This window comes from Cariama cristata, unplaced genomic scaffold (assembly GCF_000690535.1).
Source record: "Cariama cristata isolate BGI_N322 unplaced genomic scaffold, ASM69053v1 scaffold2023, whole genome shotgun sequence".
NCBI lineage: Eukaryota > Metazoa > Chordata > Aves > Cariamiformes > Cariamidae > Cariama > Cariama cristata.
In genome coordinates, this window is record NW_009606437.1 from 65,288 (window position 1) to 91,165 (window position 25,878).

The following is a 25,878-nucleotide window of genomic DNA, read 5'->3' on the forward strand; positions in this document are numbered from 1 at the left end:
GTTGTAAGGGGGAATATCTTTAAGCTGTGAAATTTGAAAGAGCCATGATATTTTTTTACTTCAAGGAGGCGATTCCCTTTGATTATTAATGGCTGTTCATCACACACTGTGAATTGGAACTCTCCACAGTGTTAAGGAAAATGTTGTGGAGCCTCTGTCTTGCCAATCTCTCATGAAGTTTCTCTGTGTTTTCCTCTTTACCCTCTTCTAGCCCTCCTCAGAAAAATCACTATTCTTCTAATGAAAGGAAACTAGAAAGTAGTGAGTCCAGCACTGTAGTTGTTTAGATTGAAATGGTTCCCTGGCATGCAAAACTGCACAGGTCTTGAAGTATCCCAGAGCATCTTTTCTTCAATCCCCTGCACCTAGAGTCATATAGTTACCTGAAAGCCCAAGTGCTGGCTTTTAAAATACATATTTCTGCATTGCAGTAGCAAGAGAAATGGGAAAGCAGCAATATAATGCCCCCAAAACACAAGGGCTGATGAAGAACTAAATTAATTCTTTCTGAGTGTCAGTATAGGTTTTGAACAACAAAAAAAGGTTTTTTACGAGACTGATACATTGGTTTAGATGTTTTAGGTTGGCAGTTGATATGTGTGTCCTAGATTTCCAACCTATACCAAGTCTTAGAAACAAAAGTCTATTCAAAAACATGTAACATAGGTGGTAGCAAAGCACTATTTCTAGATAGCCAGGTTAGCTACAAATATTATGAGTAATATGTGGAATATATGGTACTACACTTGTTTCTTTTTAGATTTCCTATTTATGTTTCCTGTCTTCAGGTATGTTTCATAAACTTGATTTTCAGCAAAAATCTGTTACCATTAATCTCAGCTGAAATTTTCTTGTTGAATGGCTGAAATGAGGATAAAGGATATATCAGTAGAGCTTCGCAGTGCACACATCTTCCCCAACTGTGATTTTGGATGCTGCAGTCTTTCTTTTTTTAGCACAAGTCCCAAATGGATGAACTTTGAAACCTTTGTTTAAAGAGAGCTTGTTTTCAAGGGAGTTCATAGCCGGGTTTGTAAGGGAAAAAAGAAAAGAAGTTTTATAAGCCATCAGAGCTCTCCTAAACAGTGTCACTGGACGTGAGCTGAGCTTCTGGGGAGGCCCACCTTCTCCTGACACCCAGCGGCATTTTCTCCGATGAAGGACCCCTAAGGACTCGTGGTTGCACAGGTAATTTGCAGGAAGATGTCACGTGTTGTACTGCTTGCAGAGGTGCAGCTGCACAAACTGCTTTCAGAGAAGAGGGACATACTGCTTCCTACAGTCTCCAATGCAAGAAAACTTCTGAAAAGAATTGGTTTTTTTTCTCTGAAATGTTTAATATTCAAAATTCAATAGAAGATTTTGTGCTGATGAGAGCTAATAGAGTACGCCAAAAGACGCAGCATGCTGGTACAAGCTTCTTGCCCTGCCTTCTCACAGCAGGCAGCTGATGGAGCAGGCACTGCCTGCTCATGGCTGTAAGAGGGGTTGGTTGCCTTGGCTGTTTTGTGGTGGAACCTTTGATAGGAAAGTAAAGTGGGAGGAGTCTGAACACTAGCAATATATGTCCCTTTCAGGTGACTGTGTGCTGTGAGAAGGTGGTAGGATCTCTCGAGACCTCAGCACTGCGTGGTTATACTGTCAAACTATATATAACCGTTTCTACTTGCCAGAGAATCAAAAGAAAAACATTTGAAAAAGACAGAGTGGATGCCTCAGCTGTTTCACTTTTCTCCTGCTTGCAGGTAAATTGTCAAGGCTCCCCCTGAGCACTGTTTGTTTAATGACTAAAAAGAAAGCTCTTCATGTCACTCCAAAGAGTAAATATCTGAAGTTATGGATTAACTAAGTTCCAGCAGAGCTCATGGTGGAAGAATAGATCGCACTGATTCAGACTGAATAAAGCAGTAAGTGCTTCAAAAGTATTGTATCCTTCGGGATTTCAAAGTACAACTTGCTTTAATGAAGCATAAAGCTTGTAAAAAAATGCAGTGACAAGGGGAGGATGTCAGCGAAGACAAGAAGTGTTCTGGGAGAGCTGCTGATGGGTTAAAGGGAACTAGCAAAACAGTCTGGAGGGCCTCTAATGAACGGCCGCTTTGGAGCTGGAATCGGCAGAAAATCACGGCACAACGCAGCGTTCAGCAAGGGAGCTGCTCTGAGAAAAACAAGTGAAGCAGCAAGCTGAGCTGTCTGAATAGAAACTGTCTGCAGCATGGGGGTCGTGCTGCAGCTCAGCGGTGCGCTCTCTTTCACGTCTGCCTTCTCTTCTTTAGGTGACTCCTGCTGCAGTATGTGGAAGCTCCTCACCATAGGGGTGCTGCTGGCTGCCTGCTCTACACGAGACTGTAGTACCTCAAGTAAGTTTTCATTTCAGAGGTACCCTTCACTCTTTTCCAGTGACTGGAAGGGTGTTCCCTGCTCCTCTGACGGTCACAGGGAGCCGCTGGAATCATTCCCATTTAGCGGGGTTTGAATTCCTCTAGCAGAGGTTGACAGACACAGTGCTGGGCCATGATGGCTGCCTGGTCACAGCCCTCAGGAGCCCTACGAGCTGTCTAAGTACCACAGAGCAAAGGCTGGAGCTTGCTTCTGCGGCACAGCGCTGACAGCCTGTGGTTTGTAGGGCAGGCTCTCTTGCTGTGCTAGAGAGGAGCTGTTGCTCTGGTAAGTGTCCTTTGGGAAGGACCACTACCAGTTTTCAGCCAGCCCTTGTCCCTGCTTCTGCTTTCACATTTTTTGCTTCCAGTATTTTACAGCAATAAAGATGCAAACCAAGTCCTGAAAATCCAGAAGCGGGCAAACTCTTTTCTGGAGGAGCTCAAACCGGGCTCTGTGGAGCGTGAATGCAATGAAGAGCAGTGTGACTTTGAGGAGGCCAGTGAGATATTTGAAACCAAGGAAGCAACAGTAAGTTGGGGTTTTTTTAAGGATGAATGTGGGACTTAACCAATCAGTAGTTTTCTTAAAGTATTGCAATCCAGGGCGTAGGAGATCTTGTTGTCAGCACTGAACATGCATCACTCCTGACTCCTAAGGTGTAGGCATGGTTTTAAATGTAATTGTCTTACAGTGATTGTCAAGTCACAACCTGTATGGACCAGAAAACTTGACTGCTCATGCATGTCCCACCTGATATAATTGTTTTAAGTCCCAACCAGGTAATCCCAATCCCTGCTTGACACCACTGACCATTCCTGCTGCCACTGCGAACCATCCCTCCTGCCACTGATTTTTTCCCAGCCCTTCCAGTCCTTTGCCCTCTGTTGTGCATTCGCCAGCCCTGGCTGCCTTTCACTGTATCTCCCCAGTCTCCCACCTGTGCCTGACACACATTTCTGTTATCGCTAGGTTCTCTTTCCTTCTCTAAACCTCATATTTTCAATTGGACACTACGTTTATTGTCAACATCACTGATTCCTACTCCTTTCCACACTCAGTTGTTGCGTTGGCTTGGACTTTTTCTTACTGTGTTAAGCAGAGTAGGCTTGCCACATAGGATGAACCAGTCCTTGCTGTTCCTCAGACCCCAGAATGGCGTGGGATCTGTCTTCGCAGTGCCCACATTTTGTCTAACTGGGCACAAATGGATTGTGCACTCAACAACACAGGTTACTTACCTGGCAGTAAGTGACAAGAAGACAGAGAAGCTGTGGGGACATTGAGGGGTTGTGGTGCTGGTGGGACTGCAAGCAGGGCAGGGGGATCTGTGCTGAGTGCGGGCAATACATGAACGTCCAGGTTGGCCGGTTGTGTTGGTTTGTAGTGCCAGTCACTACACTGTAAAGAACAACTAGACCATTGCTGTTGACTGGTATGCTGTGCTGTGTTGGCCAAGACCATGATACACTTTAAATCCCTTGCTTGTTAAAAATCTGCTTCTAGCCTTAATGTAAGTTTTGTTTTTCCACAGCGAAATTTTTGGACCAAGTATGTAGGTAAGTAAAAGACTTTCCTAATCATTTCTCTCTGTTTCCTCCAGAGTAACTGGTACTCAGCCTTCCTGCTGCCATGTGTCACATACTGATTCAAATTCTCATTCTCTCCTGCATGGGGTGTGCAAAGAATGTTTTCCTGTTCTATCATACAAGCAACCTTCCTAAAAGCCTTTGTGGTGCATCTGTTCCTATCATCAGTCATCTCCCCTGAGCTGGGGCACTGGTCAGAAGTGCTCTCTGATTCTCTAACCTCGCCTGACATGGTCCAAAGAGGAGCCCACCCCTACTCTTCACTTCTGCAGTAACCTGCCTCTGCCCTGTCTGCCTCAGGTTTTGCTCTTTCTTCCCTTTCTGCCCACTCCACTCATGCTGCAGCTGTAATTCAGAACCCAAACAAAAGCCCTTGTCTCTGGGCTAGCACCATGGAGGTATCACCGTTCGGTGGCAGAAATGGTGGGTGATGCTTGGGAATCTGGGAAGGGTCTCGTTGTGTTAATGTTTGATCTGTGAGCCCTGTATGATTCAGGGGCTGAGTTTTCCTGCCTCTGTTTCAGATGGAGATCAGTGTAATCCACAGCCTTGTTCCAATGGCATCTGCAAGGACAATATTGGAGAATTTTCCTGCATCTGTAATAAAGGCTGGGAGGGCGTTTTGTGCAATTATGGTAATGCTGCCTTTAATCCACTATGAAATAACATTCTTCGTGACAGGGATCTCTGCGTAATAGGGACTGACACTTTGGTCACTGCACAGTGTACTCTTTACTTATGTGATTTCTCTTTTGCTTCATGATGTGGTAAAAGGATTATCTGCGCTTATCTAAGGCAAAATGAACTTTGTGTTGCCATGGGAGAAGCTTGGAGATCTGAGATATCTAGATTTTATAAAAATACTGGAAATAATTCTGTGAAGCAGGGTTTTCAGTTACTTCAGACAGTCAACACAGGGTTGGGGGGAGGTTACAGTAGAGGGGAAAAAACAATCCAGCACAAATATTTGATTGTCATTGCTGTGACAATTTCTTCTGTGGACATAAGCTGGATAGCATATTTAGGGATGAGTGCGTATGTCATGTATCATCAACACTTTGCACTGTCTGACTTGTACTCAGTGACAGTGAATTTTCTGTTGTCCAGTCTGCCTGCCCTGACAGTAATCTCTGTTTTCTCCATCTCCCCACTGCTTTACTCTGGACCAAGGTCTGTTTGCTGTCTCAGGGCCTGAGTGCCATTAAAACCCACAACTGTCATCCCAAATCCATTGTCAGCTGTTGCTCACTTGAATCACGGTGTCATTTTGCCAGTTTACCTTCCTGTGACTCTTTGGCTTTCCAACTTCTCATGTCTTGCTGTTCATTTTTTCCACAGAGGTCAAATACACCAACTGTTCTGTTGATAATGGAGGATGTGAACATTTCTGTAGGGATGACCCTGCCAACCAGTGCCGCTCTTGCAACTGCGCATCTGGGTATCAGTTGGTGAATGGCCATACCATGTGCAAGCCTGTGGGTAAGAGGAGGATGTTCATAGTCCAGATTTGACAGAGCATTATTCAAACGTGAAGCAAGAGGGTTTTATGTGAGAATTGTTTGCAGCGCACTTTGTACTAGTTTTCAAAACATCCATTCCATGTAGAGTGCCTGCGTTTCCCGACTCCATACCCATTTTGTGGCCTTTAACCTGTGTTTGCCTCATGGAGACATACAGGGGAATCAGGAAACTGCTTCCTCTGCAAAGCATTGAGGGACTTCCATGAAGCCACTGAATAGTGTTGCCTAGGTTAGAGAGACGGAGGGAATGCTTTAGAAAGAGGTTTTGTATTGGGTGATCCGGTCTTTGCTAGTTAACTTCTCTGCATCTCTTGTAGTGGAGTTCCCCTGTGGAAGAGTGAAAATGGACTACACTGAAGCCAAAGCAGGATTCAATATTCGGCTCATTGAGGGAAAAGTAGGACGACGGGGAGGCAGCCCTTGGCAGGTAAGGAGAAAAGAGTTTTCAACCACAAATAGTTCAGGCTCTTCCTGAGCAACTCTGCCTGCCTAGCTGCTCCAGAAAGGCTCCTGCATTAGTAGCGGTGGTGTCACGTGAAGCTAAGATTCCCTTAGCTTAGCTTTTTCAAAAACAACTCAGAAGTTGGAGTAACAGGAAAAAGTAGTGTATTATTTGTTAAGACTCTTGACCTTGTCACTGTTGCCAAGTTTTTTGCCTTACTTTGCCAACAATGTCAAGAGAGAGGATAATGATGACACTTACCTGCTCTGTTGCTCCATCCTGGGGAAGGCCATTTAATCACGCAGCTCGTGATGCGTGATGCATGCTCCAGCTACTGTAACAGCCTTATGGTGGGAGCGTGAGCTAATCTCCCCCTTTCTGCGTGGTTCAGTTCTTATAAGCCTCATCTGTCATGAGTTCAAGTTAGCAGATTTAATCAGCAAAGTATACCATAGCTTTACAGAGGAGGTTGGGACATCACAGAGAAAGGGGAGATCTTGCAGAACTTATCATGGAACTAGTGAATGCATATAATCAGGGCATGGTTCTCTTTGACATTAAAGGCCCTTTTACACCATAGCATGCGAGTCACAGCCTGAGATGACGCGCTGTCTCTGCTATGCTATGGACATGAGAATAATCCCCTCATTTGAGCTCTGTGTTTCAAAGCTTTGAAGTACCAGAGTACTTCTTTGCAGTGACCAGCATCATCGCATGCTGATTTGGATGAAACCAGCCCTCATTCAGGAAGAATATTCAAAACTTTTTTGTAGGTGTTCCACAGAGACCTTATTCACAGTGCTTTTGTCCCACTGTAGAGCTTTGTCTTCAATGAATGTGTGACATACTTTGGTGCTTGATGCATCTGGGTATTTTGCAACCACAGAGAAGAATGTGTACAGTATTTTGTGAGCCATGCTCCATGCAGAGTCAGACCTCTCTTTTTTTGTTTCAGATTATGCTGCAAAATAGCAAAGGGAAATTTCTGTGTGGGGGTGTCCTCATCCATCCATCTTGGGTCCTGACAGCAGCACACTGCACTGAAGCAGAAGAGGGGCTCAAAGTAAGACTTGGTATGGAAAAAAGTCTGTCCCTGTGTTTTTTAAATGTAACTGTTTCATTCCCAAGGTTTATCGTCTCAGGAGAAAGACTAGCACGTTAGGAAGACTAAAGTCCTTCTTGATTGTAGGAGTAAGTTGTCTAGGAAGTATTTAATATGTACCTTTAGCACAAAACAAAGAAGTTCAGTAAAAATCTGATTTCATTTGAGCCACTACCAACCTTACTACGGAAGTGAGCTGATACCTCTGAGCACTGCTGCTTGTCTATAAAGTAGCAAGACTTGGTCTCTTCTGGTGTTTTTCTGGTGATAAAAATATTCAAGGTTATGCCAATACTGAAAAAAAAAGTCTTGATCCCAGGAGAAGAATGTCACAGTGCCTCTTCCTGCCTTTTGTACATTTGAACACCATTACTTGAGAGTTTCAGTAAAGAAGGAGGAGAGGTGCTGCAGAATGGCAACACTGCCTTTACTGGCACTGCTGCTCTTAAGCATGAGAAAATCTATGATGTCAAGTACAGTACTGCTCCTGAATTAACAGACAAAAGTAATTAGTGTTCCATTCACACTTAAGTAGAAATTTTTTTTTTATTAGTGTTTTCTATCTACCATTAGTGACAGAAGCACAACAGCTCAACTGCTTTCTTCGACTGTTAGTGAAAAGATAGGCTGTTCCCAGAAATTGTGGAAAGTCTTGCAAATACATTGTCTGTATACATAGCTTTGGAAATATGTTGTCTCCTTTGCATGTTCCGTATAAACTGTGATTGTGCAGGTGTTTGAGAACAGAGGCAATAAGGCACATACAGATAGATGTGTCTATGTACATCCTCCGTTGTTCAACATAAAGGATGAACGGAAAAGCATGTGATACGGCCTTGGGTCCTCTTAGTGCCAGAATATCCACCTTTTCCACAGAGGGACATCAAAATAGAAGTGCGTGTGGTAGTTTGGAAATATGCATACAGACTACGCATCTCCAAGCACTTCCAGTTGCTAGGAAGTCATTTTCTTCCCTTTTAAGTGACTGCCGATATGCATATTTAGTTTTAGTGAGGCCCAAGAAGAAGAAGCCTGCGCAGTTTGCTTGGTAAAGGATCTTGGAATGTTTTAGGGGAAAAGCAGCTGTCAGATGTGGTGCTTGAATGCTCTGCAGTGCTAGCTGTAGCTTTGAGTGTAACTTGAAAGGGGATAGGTCAATGGGAAAATGGTAACGAGGGGAGGTATTGAGGCTGCACCTAAGTTGTTCCACCGTGGCCTCATACTGCAGGTCTTGGTAGAGATCTGTGCAGTGTGACAAGCTGTCAGCTGGGATAGCCATGACCAGAAATCTCTCTGCAGCAAAGAAAGAAGGGGTGGGATCTGTCAAGAGAGTCCTGTGCTGTCCAAATAAAAAGTGATTTTCAGTGGGTAAAAAGAGTGTCGCCACTTGAGTACCCTGATTTGAGAAGATTTTTTTTTTTTTATTGACTTAAATGAAACTCAAGAGACATCTCTCACATAAATTTGGGGTGAGTATACAGAGTAATTTATAGCATAAGGATGATCAGCAGTCGGGGCTTGAATTTCTCTCGGACTCCTAGCTGCCCAAAAGACCTCCTTATTAACAGAGGAAAAAGCAAGTGTGTGGCCATGGACTGAGAGTTGTGATGCATGAGAGAAGAACCATTCTCCTTCAGCCCTGAGCAATATTGCTGTGGTGAGTTGGAAGCCACGGAAGGTATCCTTTACTGTGGTATGAGTGTGCGTGTGCAGGACTGAGATGACCAAAGCCTGAGACTTCACCAAGACAGAAGAGATTCTCCTCCAAATGATACTCCAGCTCAAGCAGAAGGGAATCTTTTTAAGACCCAGCCTAACTCCACATGGTTGTCCTTCTACATGTATCTTTTGAGTATTTTACTGCCACCAGAAAAGCAGTTCTCATCAGAAAAACACATGCTCTAAACCTTAGAGGCATCTGGTGAGATACATGGAACAGTTTTGAATGGAGACATTGCGGTGTCTGTGGGGGCAGGTGTGAGATCCGTGACAGTAACGAAGGTGTTTGTGCTGGGCCCGCAGAGATAATACCCAACCTGCCTCTGTCGGGCTGGGCTACCCAACACTGCTCTGGACTCGTCCCGCTGCAGCTCTCTGCGTGCCGTCCGTAAGAGCAAAACTGGAGGGGCAGCTCGCATCTGGGTTTGCCCTCATGAGCTTGGGGAGCAGCCTTGTAGCAGGACTCGCATGGCTTTTTAGTGTCTGAAGTGAAAAGTTAGATCTCAGAGTAGCTGAAGTTCTGGAAGATGGATTTGAGAACAACGCAGTTTTCCTGTTTGTGGCTCTTGTTCCTGCATCTCCAGGTTAAGAGCATCCAAAAGAGTGTTCTGAGCTCCAAGAAAATAGAGCAGATAGGTGAATGTAATGATTCAATTCAAAATACTGTCTGTGCCTTCAGAGAACAGGTCTCACAATTCCTTGTTTATGTAGAACTTCATAGTTGTTGGTATTTTTCTGCCTGGAACAAGATTATGATTCTCCTTAGTGTGTAGAAGGAACTAGATGCATTTCACACAGCTTGTGGGTTCAGTACATCCAGGTATGGATAAGACTTCTGGAATTTGAAGCTCTTGGGGTAGGTGGCTCAACTGAGACAGAAGTACTCATGACCAGAAGTCAAAAAGGTCTTCTCCTGGGCTGGGCTGGGGGCAGCTACAGGAGCACCGGTGCGAAAGCTGTCACCCGCTTGTTCGTAGGTCTCTCGGGATACAGACATAGGCATGCTTGTATACACAGTATGTGAAGCCTAGCAGAAAGTGTGCTCCTACACAGTTGCCTTCCTCAGACGAGACGATCTGACAGTGTTCAAGTCCAGAGTTGTTTCTGAGGCCTAAAGCAGAGTTTTGTATCTGTGAAGACAGGAATAAACCCCTGTCCCTTATCTGCCAGTCAGCCCTCAGCCACGGTGGCTGGAGAGTGGGTGGCAAGGAAATGTACTCCAAGGGGGCTACGGATGCTATCGGCACAGAGAAGAGAGGTCGTGATAGCAAAAAAAATAAATTTGCGAGTGTTGACTTGATACTAGCAAGTCCTTCAGGCTCTGGTACTACTTAATCCAGGTGCCTGTCAGAGCAGTTCCAGCTGTCTGCTGGGGCCATGTATGAAACGTCCTTTGGCTGTCTGCAGAGCAGCAAGAGGAGAGACTCAGAATTGGTCTGGAAGTTCAAGATCCAACGCTGGGCTTAAGGGGTCTTTTGAGAATCTATTTCTGGAACTACTGTGGATCATAAAGGCCCTACACTTGGAGACACTAACTCTTTACAGGAAAGAAAAAAAAAACCAGACACCACCAAACCAAAAAACCCACACAAACCAAACTGAACAACTGCAATACCTCATTGACAGACTTAAGCACAGGGGAGCTTGCACTGAAGCGACTTCAGAAGACCTTGGTCACGCAAAGTCAGAGCAACTTGGCTGGAGAATTTTTATCTGGAGGGATTCAAGTTAAGACTGAAAGAAGACAAAAATTAACGGGCCAAGCGGGGGAACAAATTAGAAGGGTAATATTTTGAAGCACACATTTGAAAAGGTTGTGATAAAGAGCAACTTCCAACTTACCTGTAGAGAGATGGAGAAGGAGAGCACGCTTCTGTTGCACACAGGCAGCATGGGCAGAGGTGAGGTGTCAGCCTGGATGTCCGGCCGCCTCATGTGCTTGGATGTGTGCCTGCCTGCCGCTCCAGTGGGCATAATGGACAGTTCTCTGAAGAAGTGTTTTTATCAAATACATACTGAAGTAGGCCTTGATATGAAGGTTAAATTAACTAACAGCACAGTTCAGAAATATGACAGCCACTGGTAATTCTTCTTGGGGCAATCTCTTCACAGCCTGTCAGAGCGAGCTGTCCATCTTTCCTTTTCCAGTATGTCACACATTACTTGTTCTTGCCTTTCTGGCCCTTTTCAACGTAATTTCCTGCTTACTGCTTTATAACTGCTTGGCTCACAAAGTAGCCACGATGATGTGGCACAAATAAAAACTGAGAAGTCTTAAGTAGTCAAAAATTCCTTAAAATACAGATGCAAGATTTCAGAAGGGAATAGGCTTACCAATTAGTCATCTTTATCTTGTAAACCCTGAAGTTCAGTCATTCAGGCACTGGTTATACAGCATAAAGCTCTTTACTGTTGTAAAAGTCTTGCTCTGCTGTATGCTTGCTCTCCCAGCTTTTAATGCTGACTCCAAGAAGATGGTTTTCCTCCTGAAGAAGATCTCTCAAGTTGCAGAAGCATACTGTAATATGAACACAACAGGGCATTTCAGTTTCTCAACTGCTGACCGTAGCTCTAGGGTACTAATTCATTTAGTACTGTATGTATTCATGGTTTAGGTAAATATGGAAAGTCTACAGATTTGTCCATCTAGTAAGAATACTGTTAACCTATAACATAAAATGAACAAATGTCTGTATTACAAGGGAAGTAAAAATGGGAAGTACAGTCCTAAAGCCCAATGTAATCCAGATGCTTTGGTGTTCGAGGTGGAGGAAGGTTCGGTAGCATCTGTCATCTTCTTGTTTGCTCTTCCAGGTAAATTCCACCGTCTCCGTACTGAGGCAGATGAGCAAACCATTTGGGTTGATAAATGTGTGAGCCACGAAAATTACACCAAGGAGACCTCCGATAATGACATAGCCATGCTGCACTTGGCTGAGCCCGTGATGTATAACAAATACATGCTCCCTATCTGTCTTCCCACCCGTGACCTGGCAGAACAGGAGCTGACAAGAAGTGGGAAGCAGATGGTGGTAACTGGCTGGGGCAGCACAAGTGATGTTAAGAACAATTACTCTACTTTACTCAGTTATATTCAGATCCCCATCGTTCCCCGGAACGAGTGTGCCCAGGCGATGAGATTTGCGATCTCTGACAACATGCTGTGTGCTGGGAGCTTAGGAGACAAAAAAGATTCCTGCAGTGGGGACAGCGGAGGCCCTATGATCACTAAGTATAAGGATACTTGGTTTTTGGTAGGACTGGTGAGCTGGGGTGAAGGCTGTGGAAGAAGGGAGAAATTTGGAGTCTATACCAAAGTTAGTCAGTATCTTGAGTGGATCCAGCATCACATAGATACGATGTCAGCTTCTTGGAAGGGTTGATTCTGATACTGGGAGTCCGGAATATTGTGGCTATGTGCTAGTGACAGTATGCAGTGTAATGTACTGTCAGAGCTTCAGTATTAAATATTGAGTATATGTTAACCTTGTGTACTGTTTTCCTTGGTACCTATTCTTTTTTTAACTGCTTTTTTTTTTTTAATTGTTTACATTGGTTAGTTTCCAGGTTATGTTGTTTATTTGTAGCATGGTCCTACTTAGGCCTTACAGGCAAGAAATAATACCCTGTTATGCTGAGATGCTATACAGCATTGTAGAAAATAAGATAGTCCATGGTCAGACGACTCCATCTTTAACGTGTAAAATGACCCAGTTGGTTGGGTTGGGGGGCAGGAGGGACAGAGAACAGTGTTTTAACAATCACCGTAGTGATACCGTTCTGTCATTTCAGCTTTACTCTAACATATCATCCCCAGTAACTGTTTTGGTTTGCTCTGTATTTGTATAATTTTTCTTTCAACACAATGAAATTTTAATTACATCATCACTGCCTCCACTCATTCACATCTTGCTCCAGTGCTCACAGATTAAGTTGATTCAGCGGGTCGCTAGAACTTCTTATTTTCTCTTCTTTGCGCACTTGATACCTGATTTTAAACTTCCTTAAAAGTCAATGGGAATTCTGGTGTTATTCGAAAACAAGAGGTTTAATTCTAAGCTTTTGCGTGCTTTATTTATCCTAAAGTCTGTAAATCTCTTCTAATTATCAAGCTAAGCAAACACTTTTGTTCATTTCTATTCTTATGAATGCAATCAGCTGCAGGCTATATCGGCATTACTCATACTGATAGATGTGGGGGGGGTGTTTGCACCTGTATCTGTATGTCTGTGGGTCTATCAGTAAATAACATAAAGATACATAGGACCAAGAAGTTCGTAAGAAGTAGCAGTAGTCAAAAAGAAGTTTAATATCACAATTTGTACTTGTTTTTAATCTTAGCACTTAAGCCTGCTAAATATAATTAATCTTGTAGAAAAAAAAGTGAAACTAATTCTGTGATAGTGACACCTTTCCAACGTCTCAGTCAGGATTTGGACCCATATGAAGAACTTCAGTCTGCTCTTGTGACGAGATTGTTAAACAAAAAAAACCACCTCAGTTACAACAAAATTTGTAAGAAATTTAATATGGTGTCAGCAAAAAGGGTTAATACCTCATAAACTTGTGGACTTGGTCTTGCTGACTTACAAGGTGCTTACATGTTTATTAAGCAAGTGCTGAAGTTGATTCCTACGTTAAAGGCGTAACAGTCAGGCTAAGGGCTGCATGCTGGAGGTAAGCTGAAACTGAAGAGTACAGTCAGCCATCTCTCTGTGTCACGCATGTGCTCGCTCGCTCTCTTTCTCTCCCCCCCCCCCCCCTTTCATTTGGGACTGGATTTAAGGATCAAGGAACATTAAGGAATAATGCTTTGAACAGCAGCCTTCCAGCATGGGCCTGCACCAAGAATACGTCCTCCTGAGAAAGCTGACGTTGCTACTCATTGAATTACAAGGAAAAGCATTGTTGTGTACAAAGCCAGTAAAACATGGGTCTAATTAAAGGCAGAAATCATAATGTCAGTGAGCAGTTGTGACTATTACAGGGCAATATTTGCCTTCCCGCAGATGACTGCTATGAATCCTCATACACACTCGCAGCTCTGCGTATTTCAACAGGTGTTTACAGAGCAGCTTGTGTATTTTCCAGATCAGTTGGTTTTACCTACTGATAGATGGTGGAGTGTCAGAAATCTTCTTTTAAAAATTCCAGATTTTCCTGAAGAAATTTGTTGCAAAGAAGCGGCTATTATTGTTGGAGGATGTTTTTAAGGACTTTTTTAATGCACGCAGGGGTGTGTGTGTGGAAACACACATGCCATTTTCTTCTGATTTTGGATTTCAAATGTGTTTCATAGAATCCAGAAGGTTGTCTCGACTGTGTCAATATTTGTGACTGGTTAATGATCAACCTCTTGACCTCATGGCTGTTCCTGGTGTACCTCCAAATCTCTCTCCTGTCTTCCCCTAAAAAAATAAAGAAAAAAAGTGAGTATAATTGCATGGTTCTGTGTAAAGTGAACGCATTCTGGATCCCGTGTTTTTGGAAAAATGATACAGGTAGCAAAGAGGTATGTGCTATCGAATCCTGGTAAATCATTTAGCCTGGGAAGGTAATGTGAAGAACTTCTGTCTTGTAACTTTTACTGCCAGGTATGTGGTGGATGGTTTCCTCGCTGGGGTTTGCGCATACGGTCTTGCTTGACAAGACCATCAGTAATTACACAGCCGCTGCCATCATTAGAAACTGCTGGCTGAAGTCTGCAGCTCAGCCCTCAGCCTGGGATCCTTCGCAGTTAAACCAGGCAGTTGCTGGAATTGCCTTCTGCTCGGTTTGGGCCTGATCCGGGCGTCCCGTATCCACCATAGCTTTTTTACTGCTTCTGTGGGCTTTGGATCAGACCCTGCACCGCATCCTGGGCTAGGTCAATCTCTGCACGTTGCCTTGTGAACTGTCGGGATTCCTGTTGCAGCGTGCAGCATCGGTGTGGCTTGGAGAAACAATGGACATCAGATCAAAATGAACTGGGTAGAATTTGCTTTCTTTGTCCCTTCTCCTGTCCTCTCGTTTCTACTTCATAATCTTTTTTGCAGGCTAATTCACCCTTGTTGTTTTTGTGACAATGTACCAGTTTCATTCTTCTTTTCCCTCTGAAGGAAACCAGCAGGAAGTCAGAGTATTCTGAATGCTCGCTAAAATGGAGAGCAGTTCCTCACTTGTGATGTTTTTCCTACTGATGTGCTCCATCAACAGCAGCTGTCTGATTTCATATTCTGGTAGGTACTTCTGAATTACGTTTTAACTTAATTGTGCTGTTGTGGCAATCTTGGCATTTAAACTGAAACTACATTCCTTTTCTGAACACAAAGTCTTGTGGGTTGAAGAAGCATTTCCTGAAATGCACAAGTGAGTATTCATATATATATTTCCAAGAGAAATCAGCCTTTCTTAACTTCCTACTTAGACCGCTATCCTGTTGAAAAGTATTCTCCTTGTGACATTGAACCCAACATCTGAATTATTTTTGCATGGCAAAGTTTTCCAATGTCGGAAGCTAAAATTAGACACTTTCAACATGTGTTCTCTGATCTTATGTTCATTTTACTACAACTACTACGCAAGATTTGGAAATGGCTTCAGAGAGCTTTAGAACAGGCGTGAGAATGTACAGGATCTCAGGAATCATTATGGCTGTCCTTGCAGAGGAGGAAGAGCAGAAGTAGAAGTGGTAGCTGCAAACCAGAAGGCTTTACGACAGGCATGTCCTCTGTGTGGGATACCTGCTTACAATAGGTCGATCCTTTAAAGACGACCCCAGAACTCAAGGGGTGGTGAAGGGCAATTTCACTGATGTCGGTGAAAGACATTTTCCCCATTACCAGACAGCAGGATTGGTCCAAAGCTTTTCTCAGCTAAGAGTTTTTGTGGGCTGTTTCTAATTAGAAACAGCCTAGAAATCAAGCAATTTAATATTATTCTAGAATTTCAGTCATTGCTATACTGATCCTGCAACTTCAAAGAAATGTGTCTTTATGGTCCATCTCCAAAACTGCGTTCTTGGTCAGAGGGTTTTGACTTGTCCAGGACACTAAACCATGACTAGGACAACAGAGTGCTGTTACGTGAAGCGCTGTATGAATTTTAGCAGGCTTCGACAGGATTGCAAAGTGAGCTTTCCGTCTGAAAACTCTTAGCAGAAGTTTTTCAGTCTATCAGATGGATGGTTTTGGATATAGGGCCACACTTCTGGAGAGCTAACAAAAAGGCAAAACCTGTGATCTTCTCTAAATAATGATGGTATGTGGTAACTGCATCCACAAGGGCTGAGTGAGCCTTCATTTTTCTTCAGAGCATCCTGGCTGGAAAATGCCAGGAGCCCTGAGCTTCAGCTAGAGGTGCTATAGCAGAGATTTACTATGGAGCAGCAGGGGCTGTATGGGGAGGACCTTACTGCCATATTCCCTCTTCTGGCCCCTCCTCCCTTAATTTATTGGCAATAATAGCTCTTCAGACATTGCAGGAGGAGGGCAGATAGCTTAGTGAAGCGAAGTTGAGATGACCTAAACACAAGTACAAAACTGACACTTTTAATGAAGGACCAGCGTCTGTCCTGTTGTGGCCACCGTAGCTACCTGGAAAGCACTGGGTCTCCATTACTGAATATCTAATAAAGCTGACACCAAATACAAACCAAACCTCTCCTTTCAGCTTTATTTCCGCATGCACACACAACCAGGCGACTAATAATTGTTGTGAAATAGGACGGTTAGGCAGAAAAATATAACCAGCCTCCAAAGAAGCTGCAATACTCAAGAATCTTGAGAAATAAAAAATTGTTTCTGCAGTAATCTGCAAGTCTCAGTAGTGGGTCTTTTGATCTACTAAAAGAAAGCTTAAACTACTCGTGTCTTTTGTTGGAACACAGATTAATTTTATTTTATTTTATTTTGGGCTGTTTATAGCAATTCCTGCTCCCCTTCTTTTATATTGTTTACTCAACTGAAAGCATGCATGACTGTGACTGTAATGATGCCGGTTTATTGTCTTCCAGTATCAACTGTTCAATTTTGTTTTTCTAGTGTTTATGAGAAAAGACCAAGCACACGAGGTGCTGAAAGTCCGTAAACGTGCGAACTATTTTCTAGAAGAGATTCGTCCAGGGAACTTGGAGAGAGAATGCAATGAGGAAAAGTGTTCATTTGAGGAGGCTAAGGAGATCTTCCATTCGCAGGAGAAAACAGTGAGAAACTTTATTTTAAGAAAAATAGAGGAAAGTTATCAGTGAGCTGTAATTAATCCTTCCCAAGCCACCTGGCATGGCTCTGACAGGTGTGTGCCTGTGGATTCTGCAGCTTGGTAGTCAGGATGGGCCACGCAAGGCACCTGTGAGATCTCACTTTCTTAGTGAGTGCTCAGTTTGTTGTGTAAACATTAAACACAATTCCTTAAAAGCATCCAAAACTCATTTCTGTGAGAGCCTCATTCCAGCAACGCGATTCAGACATCTCCAGAGGCCACTTGCTTGATCAGACCCCTCCAGATACAGAGGGGGAGCGCCTCGTTCCCAGGGCCCGATGGTGTCCAGCTGGGAAGCAGGGCTGTAGGCATTCTGCTGGGGACGTTTGAACTGCAATTTTAAATAGAGGTGCCTAATTTCTCTTACATCTAGCCCCAGTTGCTTGGGTGATGTCTTCCTTAGCAGGTGGTACAGCGCAGTAGACGTGGCTCTTCAGAGTGAAGCAGTTGGTGCTGAGGCCCTTGCATTGACACATTTTTTTTGGCGGGGCGGGGGGTGTCACTTGAAACTCCTCAGCTGGTGCCACAGACCTTTCACTGGCTCGAGCATTTGTGGATCTAAGCTTTCAGTTTAATTTTCATTCCAGTACAACCCAGTTTATGCACTCCGTGGCTGGTCCGTGATGCAAACGGAAGTGAGCTGCATGGTGATGAGCAGGAGATCTGCTCTGAGAAGGTGTATTGTCGTTGTAATCAAAATGTGAATTTCCATGCATTCTAAAAGGAACAGTTTTCTGAAATACGTCTTCAGTAACCAACATGACCACTTACTGACTGTTTTCTTCACTTGTGATTTCTTCTTGCAGATGGAGTTTTGGTTCAGTTACAAAGGTAGGTTAAAAAGGAATTTGTTAAAAAAAAATAAAAATCTATTTCTTCTGTCCCTTCTGGGTACAAAGATTTATGTGGCAGTTTAAAGCCAGGTTTCTCTTAATTCCTGGAATTACACTATGCCTTGTTTCTTCTTCTTAGGTTTAAATCCGTGTAGTACAAATCCCTGTAACAATGGTGGAGTCTGCAAAATAAGACACTACAATTCCTTTTGCATCTGCCCCCCAAAATTTGGAGGAGACAACTGTGAAAAAGGTGAGTACAGGAACAGAGACATTGACATTCATTGTGAAGGAAGGATTAAGGCTGGGATTTGTTCCTTGGATACTTGAGCTGAACCTTTGCACAGGCTTCTCACCGAGGTTATGCGTGGTGCCTTGATCTGTCTGATACAGAACTGGTCGGTTGTTTCAGATTCATACGTGAGAACGGTGGTTTCTTACGTCACGTGGTGGGGCACCGCCACCCTAGGAAGGGAATCATGTTGTGACAGCGGCTGTAGCTACTTCTAGCTCTGCTGCACGGCAGAAGAGGGTGGCACCACCTCCTGTCATGCAGCAGCTGCAGTTCTGGGCTCTTGCAGTCATCTGGGCAAGCCCTGAGGAAGGCGCATGGCCAGCTCCCTTCTTCCTCCAACACAGGACAGGGAATTGCCTCTTTTTATCACGTCAGAGTGATACCAAGTCTAGTCACTCCTGCCATAGACACCTGCACTGGAGATCGTTCATGGTGAGGCCCTTTGGAATTTTATTGAGTAAATGCATCAAACAAATTAGCCAAAGCTTAGTGTAAACAAAAAGAAATTGTATTTGTCTTGTAATGTATGAATGATGAAAAATGAAGTAGAAAAGCTGCCTATCTCTTATCAAATTTTTGGTCCTCTGAAATACTCTATCTGATTTGCAAACGACTGAGGCATGAAATTACAGCAAAAACCAAACTGACGTGGGAATTATGAATCATAAGTAATTCCCCACCCCGGAGTCCTTTTGTCAACCTTTTCGTTTTACAGTGAAGCAATTAAACTTTTTTTTTTAATGTAACAATGTATAAAAAAAACGCAGTCAATTTCTCACAGACTTGGCCCACAACAAAAAGCCTAGTACTTTTAATCTGTCATGACATAGAAGTTAAGATGCGCAGACGGATCAAAAAGGGGTGCATTTAGAAGTGTTTGCTCTTCCAGGCGTTTTCTTGCCCCTGCTCTACGGGGAGAAAGGCCTAGAGCCCAGCTGTGGCCTCAAGGCAAAGCTGGCAAATAAGAAAATGGTAGAAACATGCGAAGAACAATAGACAAAAGGCGATGTGTGTGGCTTGCTACAAATCACTGTGGCTTTCTGGAACTGTAAGGGGTAGTTCCTTCTGTTTCCTTGCAAGATTGCAGCAGATTTTTTTTTTTTCCTGCTTTCTTTCATATAATAATAGTGCTAGAAGCTGTGTGCTGCTCAGGGGTCCATGCGTAGCAATAACCACGTGAATGGCTGTTTGTTTCCGTCACAGAAAAGTTTGAATGCTGGTATAAGAACGGTGGGTGCTGGCAGTACTGCAGGGATAGCAGCAGCGCCTTTCACGTGGTGTGTTCCTGCGCAAAGGATTACGCCCTGCATGAGGACGGGAAGAGATGCGTGCAAGCAGGTAAAGCTCGGTCAGCTCGGAATTACTCCAGGTAAAGAGCAGGTTTGCAGGCACTGTCTTTATTTTTCCTCTTTGCTAGTTGCAGAAGAGCTACGCACACCGTAGCTACTGCGGCTTGCATTTAGTGTATGGAAAAGATCTATCTTATTTATAATGTTTTGTTTATCTATTTTAAATTTTAAGGTTCTTCCCAATCAGGTGTGTCTCTAATCCAGTGGCGCCGTGAGCACGTACTGGGTAAAGGAGCAGCAGCAGAGTCTGGGGTGGGCCTGTTCCTTCTAACAGCGACACAGACTTCGATCAGCTTAACTGAGCTACACAGCTAAACCGCAGCATGCAGAGGCGAGGGGAGGTGACAGGGGTCCTTAAAAACTTTGTGTGAAGGCGTCCTGTCACAAAGGGAGTGCTGGGGTTGGGTTCTGTCCTGAGGAGAGCCCTCGGCAGGCTGCGCCTGCTCCCTCCGCCAGCTGTGGCTGCTGCCTGCGGTTCAGAAGAGGCACAGCCGCGTGCCGCGTGTCTTGTTAATGAGCTCTACGCACCTTGGTCCGATGGTGCCGAAAGTGGAGTTTGACATCCAAATGTCACAGCTGTGCCTGGGCTCTTACAGGAGGATTGAATCCCGTTCTTGGACAGAAGTGCTACTTTTGTGTTGGGCTTTGACATGACACCGCGCACCCTAAACTCAGATCTTTATTTCTGTCTTTCTTCCCTCCAGCACGCTTTCCATGTGGCCTGGTTAAAGCCAGGCAGGCTCTGGAGGAAGAGCAAAGGCTCCCGAGGGGACTGCGTGAGCACGGGGATGATGTGACCAAGTGGGATGAGAGCACGGAGGGCACAGCGAGGCAAAGGGAGCTGGAACAAAGTGCCCTTGGGGAAAATGAGACCCTAGAGGATCCCCTGGGGCAGAGCATGCACATGGAGGGGAACACTGGACAAACTGAGGGGGCAGGAGATGCTTCCAGCTGGAACAAGACACTGGTGGACCCTGTGAGCCCGAGGCTGCTGGAGGACGGTGGTGCTGGGCAGGAGGCGGGTGTCCCCGAGCAGGCTGAGGCAGTGGAGGGGACCACCAGGCCTGGCAACCCCAGGAGAGGTCCGGCTCCGTGGAGTGAGCCCACCCAGGGCCCTGCGTGGCAGAACGAGACCACAGCGCCTGCGGCCAGGCAGAAAGAAATGGTGGAAAATGCTGCTGGGCAAAACGAGACGGGGGAGGGCGGTGGCCAGAACAAAACCGTGCACCATGGGCTTCATCAGAGCAGGGACTGGGGAAATGTTTCGGCCACGCCTCAGTTCATCAGCTCTGCTTCAGAGCACGACGACTCCAGGATAACAGGAGGAACTCTGTGTCATCGTGGACATTGCCCCTGGCAGGTGATACTTTTTTTTTCCCCACTCTGGCCATAAATACCACACCTGAGTGCTTTCTTACTTTAGCATCACTGGTTCTGTCTGGCACAGAGCTCATCAAGCCATTATAAAGGGGGTTTTTTCAGGGTGAGACCAATCCAGCCGCACGTAGTTCTCAAACTTCCACAGGGTTTTTTTGTTGCTACGTATCTTAGTTGCCTTATTTATCATTCTCCCCGTCCTAGGTACATGTGCTTTTGTGATCTCACCGTAATACTTCCTTTAACTACAGCAATTATCAGATCTTCTCCTGCTCTGTAATTCAGGTTGTTTCTGAATGTTCTGGGTGAAAAGCTATGCTTCTGATTCCTTTAGGAATGGCTGGCAATATTTTTTTTTCATAAAAATTTTTTCCATGACCAGGTGAGATCTTTCATTAGACTCCTGAGCTTTTCATACTTGTTACGGTAAGGAAGATAAAGCTGAGAGGGCTCAAACGTGAAGGCATGTGGCAAGCAGAGGAATCCCCCTGACGTGTTTATTTCCACTGTCGTGTTTCGGTGTTTTGGTTTTTTTTTTAAATCTTGAGTTTGGGCTTTTTTGTGTGTGTGTGTACTTAGTTATTTTTACTTATTTGTATTGTCTCTGTTTCATCAGTGTACTATAATTGTTTATGGGCTTGTGCATAGAAAGGTCACAGACTGATCTAAAAACCCCACAGGTTAGCATCAGTCTATTTCATTGCTGTCACAAAAAAAAACTTTCCCATTCCACACACCAAGTATTTCACAGGTGGAAAAAGAGGTGGCTGAACGCGTGTGGACCACGCCATCGTTATGCACTTTGGCAAGCTGAAACGTCACTACTGGTAAAGCATACGGGTTTCTGCCGTCTTTCTTACACACTTGTAGGAGGAACACCCGCTGCTTCCCTTTTGGTCAAGGGAGGCCTGATCTTGGGTTGCGAGGAGGGAATATAGTCTGAACGCTGCCTAACCTATACAGTTTCTTCTTGAAGTGAAGCGTTACCATCAAGAAAGTTTTAAATTTTCATCACCTCAGGCCATTTGTAATTGAATCTTGTATTATATTTTAATTATTTTTTTTAAAGAGGGTTGTGGAAACTCTTTCTCTTCTCGTTCTTCATGACCTAAGCCAGAATTTTCACGTAATTTTTCTTTGCTACTTTTCAATGTTTTGTTCTAGCACTACTGAACAGAACAGAATTAAAAGCATCAATAGTAAATGAATTAAGTCAAAATGGCTCACGTAAAACCTAACGTTACTGCAAGAACTTAGACCAAGGTAGGAGGCCAGACTGTGTCACACCTTTTTCCAACATTTATTAACATCACCGAAGTGCAGTGTACCAAAATGTAAGCTTTTCCTTCAGTTTTAACTCATGAAATAACAGGTTCTGGGAGGAGTTTAATTGAAGAGAAGCTGAGGCATTAATGGAACTTATAATTCTGTAGTCATCATTGCCAGAAGTGTTATTTTCGAGAGACCAACAACGTGCATACGTACCCAACCCAGCCCTGGTGACACGTTCTTCCTCATCTTTCCTACAGGTTTTGATCCGGAACAGTAAAGATGTTGGTTTCTGTGGAGGGAGTTTAATCAGCAGTCGCTGGGTGGTCACTGCTGCTCACTGCCTTGATCTCGTCAGACCACACCACGTTACCGTAGGCGAGTACCGTTTGTGTACTGTATAAACCCGGGGTAATCTCTTACTTAAAAAGCGCTTTGCGTTGTACGTGACCACAGTAGGGTATGCTTCAGAAACACACACCTCCAACCTGATTCGGATTTACAGAACACTTCATTTTCTTGGCAACATGCAAGTGCAGAGGGGCTCCAGCTGGTCCCTTTTGTTTTCCTGGAGAATGTGGGAGCGTAAGGCACAGATTGATCTTTTTCTGTCGCCCATTTTAGCAAAAACATTGCGCATGGAGACTGGGTACACCTCAGAAGGAAGGAGTCCTGCAGGTGGGTGGTCTGCTCTCCAGTCAGTTTTGTCAGCCTTGAGGTTAGGTGCCTGCGGTGCCACCTGCTTCTCCTTGCCTCAGAGCAGAAAGCCCCTCTCCCTTGTAAGGTACTACCGCAGCGGTTACAACAGCAGGATTTGGAACCCCTTGCAGGAGGAATGCTGCAGTAAACAGCGTCTGGTGCCTGAAACCCCCAGAACAGCAACGTGCAAGAGGAGCAAACAGAACACAGCACAGGAGAACTGACAGAAAACAATCCTTCGGCCTTATCCAGGGCTGCATCTTAATGCTTATGTCACGTTCCCAAGGGGGGGAAACGCAAAGTCCCAGGGAAGCTCAGACAAACTGTTCAAAACAGAGTGCTCACTAAAAAGCATTGACAGTACTTACGGTAACACCCCTACCCCAGAAGCCATACTCACTGTAAGTATCAATTCATCCAGGCAACAACTTTTTTTTGCCCTTGGGGGGCAAACTGGTACACTTGATGTGCAGGATCCCATCTGCAGCATAAGAAAGTATTGTTACAGAGCACGGTTTGTTTTGGTCTGTGCCTTCCTGGGACAAAATGTCAAAGCATTCATTCACCATCGCTCCTGTTCCCCCACGCCAACACCCTGTTTACAGTTCGCTTAACGTTTTAACTTGTCATTTAACATTTTTAACTTGTCATTACTACAGGAGACTTTGACAAGTATCAAAGAGAATTCAAAGAACAGAAGATTGCCGTGGAACGGAGCTGGACACATCCACATTATGATTCAAATGACTACAACGGTGACATCGCCTTGTTGTACTTGAGCAGTGATGTTATTTTTAATGAGTATGTAATTCCTATCTGCCTTCCAAGCCCCAACCTTGCCACCCTGCTATCTGAAGAAGGAAGAATAGGGATGGTAAGTGGATGGGGTGCCACTCACGAGAGAGGTTCAACTCTGCGCTTCCTCATGAAAGTCCGGCTGCCCATTGTAAACCTGGAGACCTGTCAGCGGTCAACGGACAGACTCATCACTGATAACATGTTCTGCGCAGGTTACAGCACAAACGTTGCCGACGCCTGCAAAGGGGACAGCGGTGGCCCCTTCACAGTGTCTTACCACAACACTTGGTTTCTCTTGGGGATTGTAAGCTGGGGTGAGGGCTGTGCTGAAAAAGGGAAATACGGTGTATACACCAGAGTATCCAACTACATCCCCTGGATTAAAGAGGTGGTTGAAAGTGTAGCAGATTCAGAAAACTTTACCATTAACTTTTCTTAATACTATCTCTAAAAAGAGGGACAATTCCATTATTACAGAGTGTTTCAGTCTAACATGCTATGCAGTTCCTGTCCTTAAGGGTGAAAAATCAAGAGTATCTTCAAAGAAATTGTGAGTCTGTTTACTGTAAATGGTTAAATTGTTCAAGTATTACCTAGTAAAATAGTTGGGTATAATAAAGAACAATTCTGCAAATAACAGAGAGACAACTACAGCTTGCTTAATGTAAATTCCTATCAGAAAGGCTTTTTGTTTTAGAGAAAGAAAAAGCTTTCCGTTTCTCAAGCCTACATGCTATCATCACAAAAACAGGCAAATACCCTTCTGTGTGAATTAACTGCTTAGAAAGGAAGTGCATTTCTGGTGGTGGTGTCTGTCCTCAGTTACGAAGCACCATGCTGAACACAGCACGTCGTAGGGATCTCTGAAGTTTTGTCACAAAGTACAACCGTTACCTCAAGTACAATTCAGTTTACTGAAATACAGATGTTCGCTGATAGAAAAACAATGTCCGTATGGAATCGTGTATTACAAACTGCACTGGATAAATCATTTGAGAGGGAATCCACCCAGCTGCAGCTGGAGAAACATAAAAGGATCATACGGTAGAATTCTGAAAGACCTAAATTATTGCTGGGGAGGAAATGGTGTCTCCTGTGCCTCAGCGGACATCCCTGCTCAGGGTGCAGCTCCACTCCAGCCGCTGGTGAGGAAAGGCATGACCATGGGCTACATGCTCCCACCGCCCCCCCAGCCCTAGCGCAGAGCGAGTACTACGCAAGTGGAACTACAAAACAGAGCTGCAGAAGTAGCAAATAACACAACTGTCCATTTTTCACACTGGGTTTTTTTGAAGAAAACAAACCTTTTTTTCTTCATTGTGAAGACATCTCCCACCCCCCCCCTCATATACACAATTTACCTCTCCTAGTTTTTGATGAAAAAAAATCCAGACGTGAAGTATTTGAGAACACACTCGGTGGGGGAAAAGCCAACACACCAAGAACCAACTTTTCTATCGTCCTAAAGCAAAAGGAAGATTGATCATGTGCACCTCGCCATCCCTTTAAAAGGCTGATTTCCCCACATATCATAAGCAGTTCCACATACTGGAAAGAAATGCTCGGTGTCACAAACACACATGAACTAAAATGCCTGTGGGCCAGACAAATATCCCCTAACCAATTCTCCCCTTTGAGTACCATCTTCATAGAATTCCCTTTTTCTGCTGCAATTAACAGGTGGTCTTTGTGACCCATGTCAAAAAGTTTTAATTTTTGTGACCTTTCTTACATTTCACGATGAAGTTTTAATTTTTAAAAAAAAGCACTCGGACTGAGCAGCGGTTCTCTTCCTCAGCTTTGTTCAAAGTCTTGTAAAAGAAGGCCGGTACTATAATGCCACAAGAAACAGAACGTTTTTCTTTGCCTCAGAGAACAGGCTGATGCCCAGCTATTATGATTAATTTTGATAGCAAGACACTCTATTACGACTGCACAAGACCACCAGGGTCAGTACTTTGAGGGAACAGCTTAGGAGTTAGAAAAGTAGCCTACAGTCCGCCATGACTGCAGTACCAGGCCTACAAAAAAAAAATAAAAATATGGCAGGGTGAGGACGGAAGAAAAAAAAAAAAAAAGTCCACCCTAACCCATAGATCTTAAGGGCCAAACTGAACCTGGGTATGATGAGCTCTACACCTTCACTGATTTTTTTTTCACAGTTGCACCAGGCAATATGGCAGTAAGGAATGTGCTTTCAATAAATTCTTAATTAAAAAATGGGGGGGGGGGAAACCACAACCCTGCAAACTTTAAAATCTCAGCATCT

General features: G+C 44.2%; 2 protein-coding genes across 2 annotated transcripts; both read left to right on the plus strand.

Annotated features, from left to right (window-relative positions):
• The first annotated feature begins 2,293 nt into the window (after positions 1 to 2,293).
• On the plus strand, positions 2,294 to 12,134 carry PROC (protein C (inactivator of coagulation factors Va and VIIIa)). The gene is made up of 8 exons (XM_009696350.1): positions 2,294 to 2,360; positions 2,750 to 2,910; positions 3,914 to 3,938; positions 4,493 to 4,603; positions 5,307 to 5,447; positions 5,806 to 5,915; positions 6,886 to 7,003; positions 11,566 to 12,134. The coding sequence occupies exons 1-8, from the start codon at positions 2,294 to 2,296 to the stop codon at positions 12,132 to 12,134; spliced, it is 1,302 nt and encodes a 433-aa protein (XP_009694652.1).
• Positions 12,135 to 15,788: 3,654 nt separating this feature from the next.
• On the plus strand, positions 15,789 to 24,048 carry LOC104158642 (venom prothrombin activator notecarin-D2-like). The gene is made up of 8 exons (XM_009696352.1): positions 15,789 to 15,860; positions 16,745 to 16,933; positions 17,796 to 17,820; positions 17,962 to 18,075; positions 19,321 to 19,455; positions 20,171 to 20,826; positions 22,373 to 22,490; positions 23,471 to 24,048. The coding sequence occupies exons 1-8, from the start codon at positions 15,789 to 15,791 to the stop codon at positions 24,046 to 24,048; spliced, it is 1,887 nt and encodes a 628-aa protein (XP_009694654.1).
• Positions 24,049 to 25,878: the final 1,830 nt, after the last annotated feature.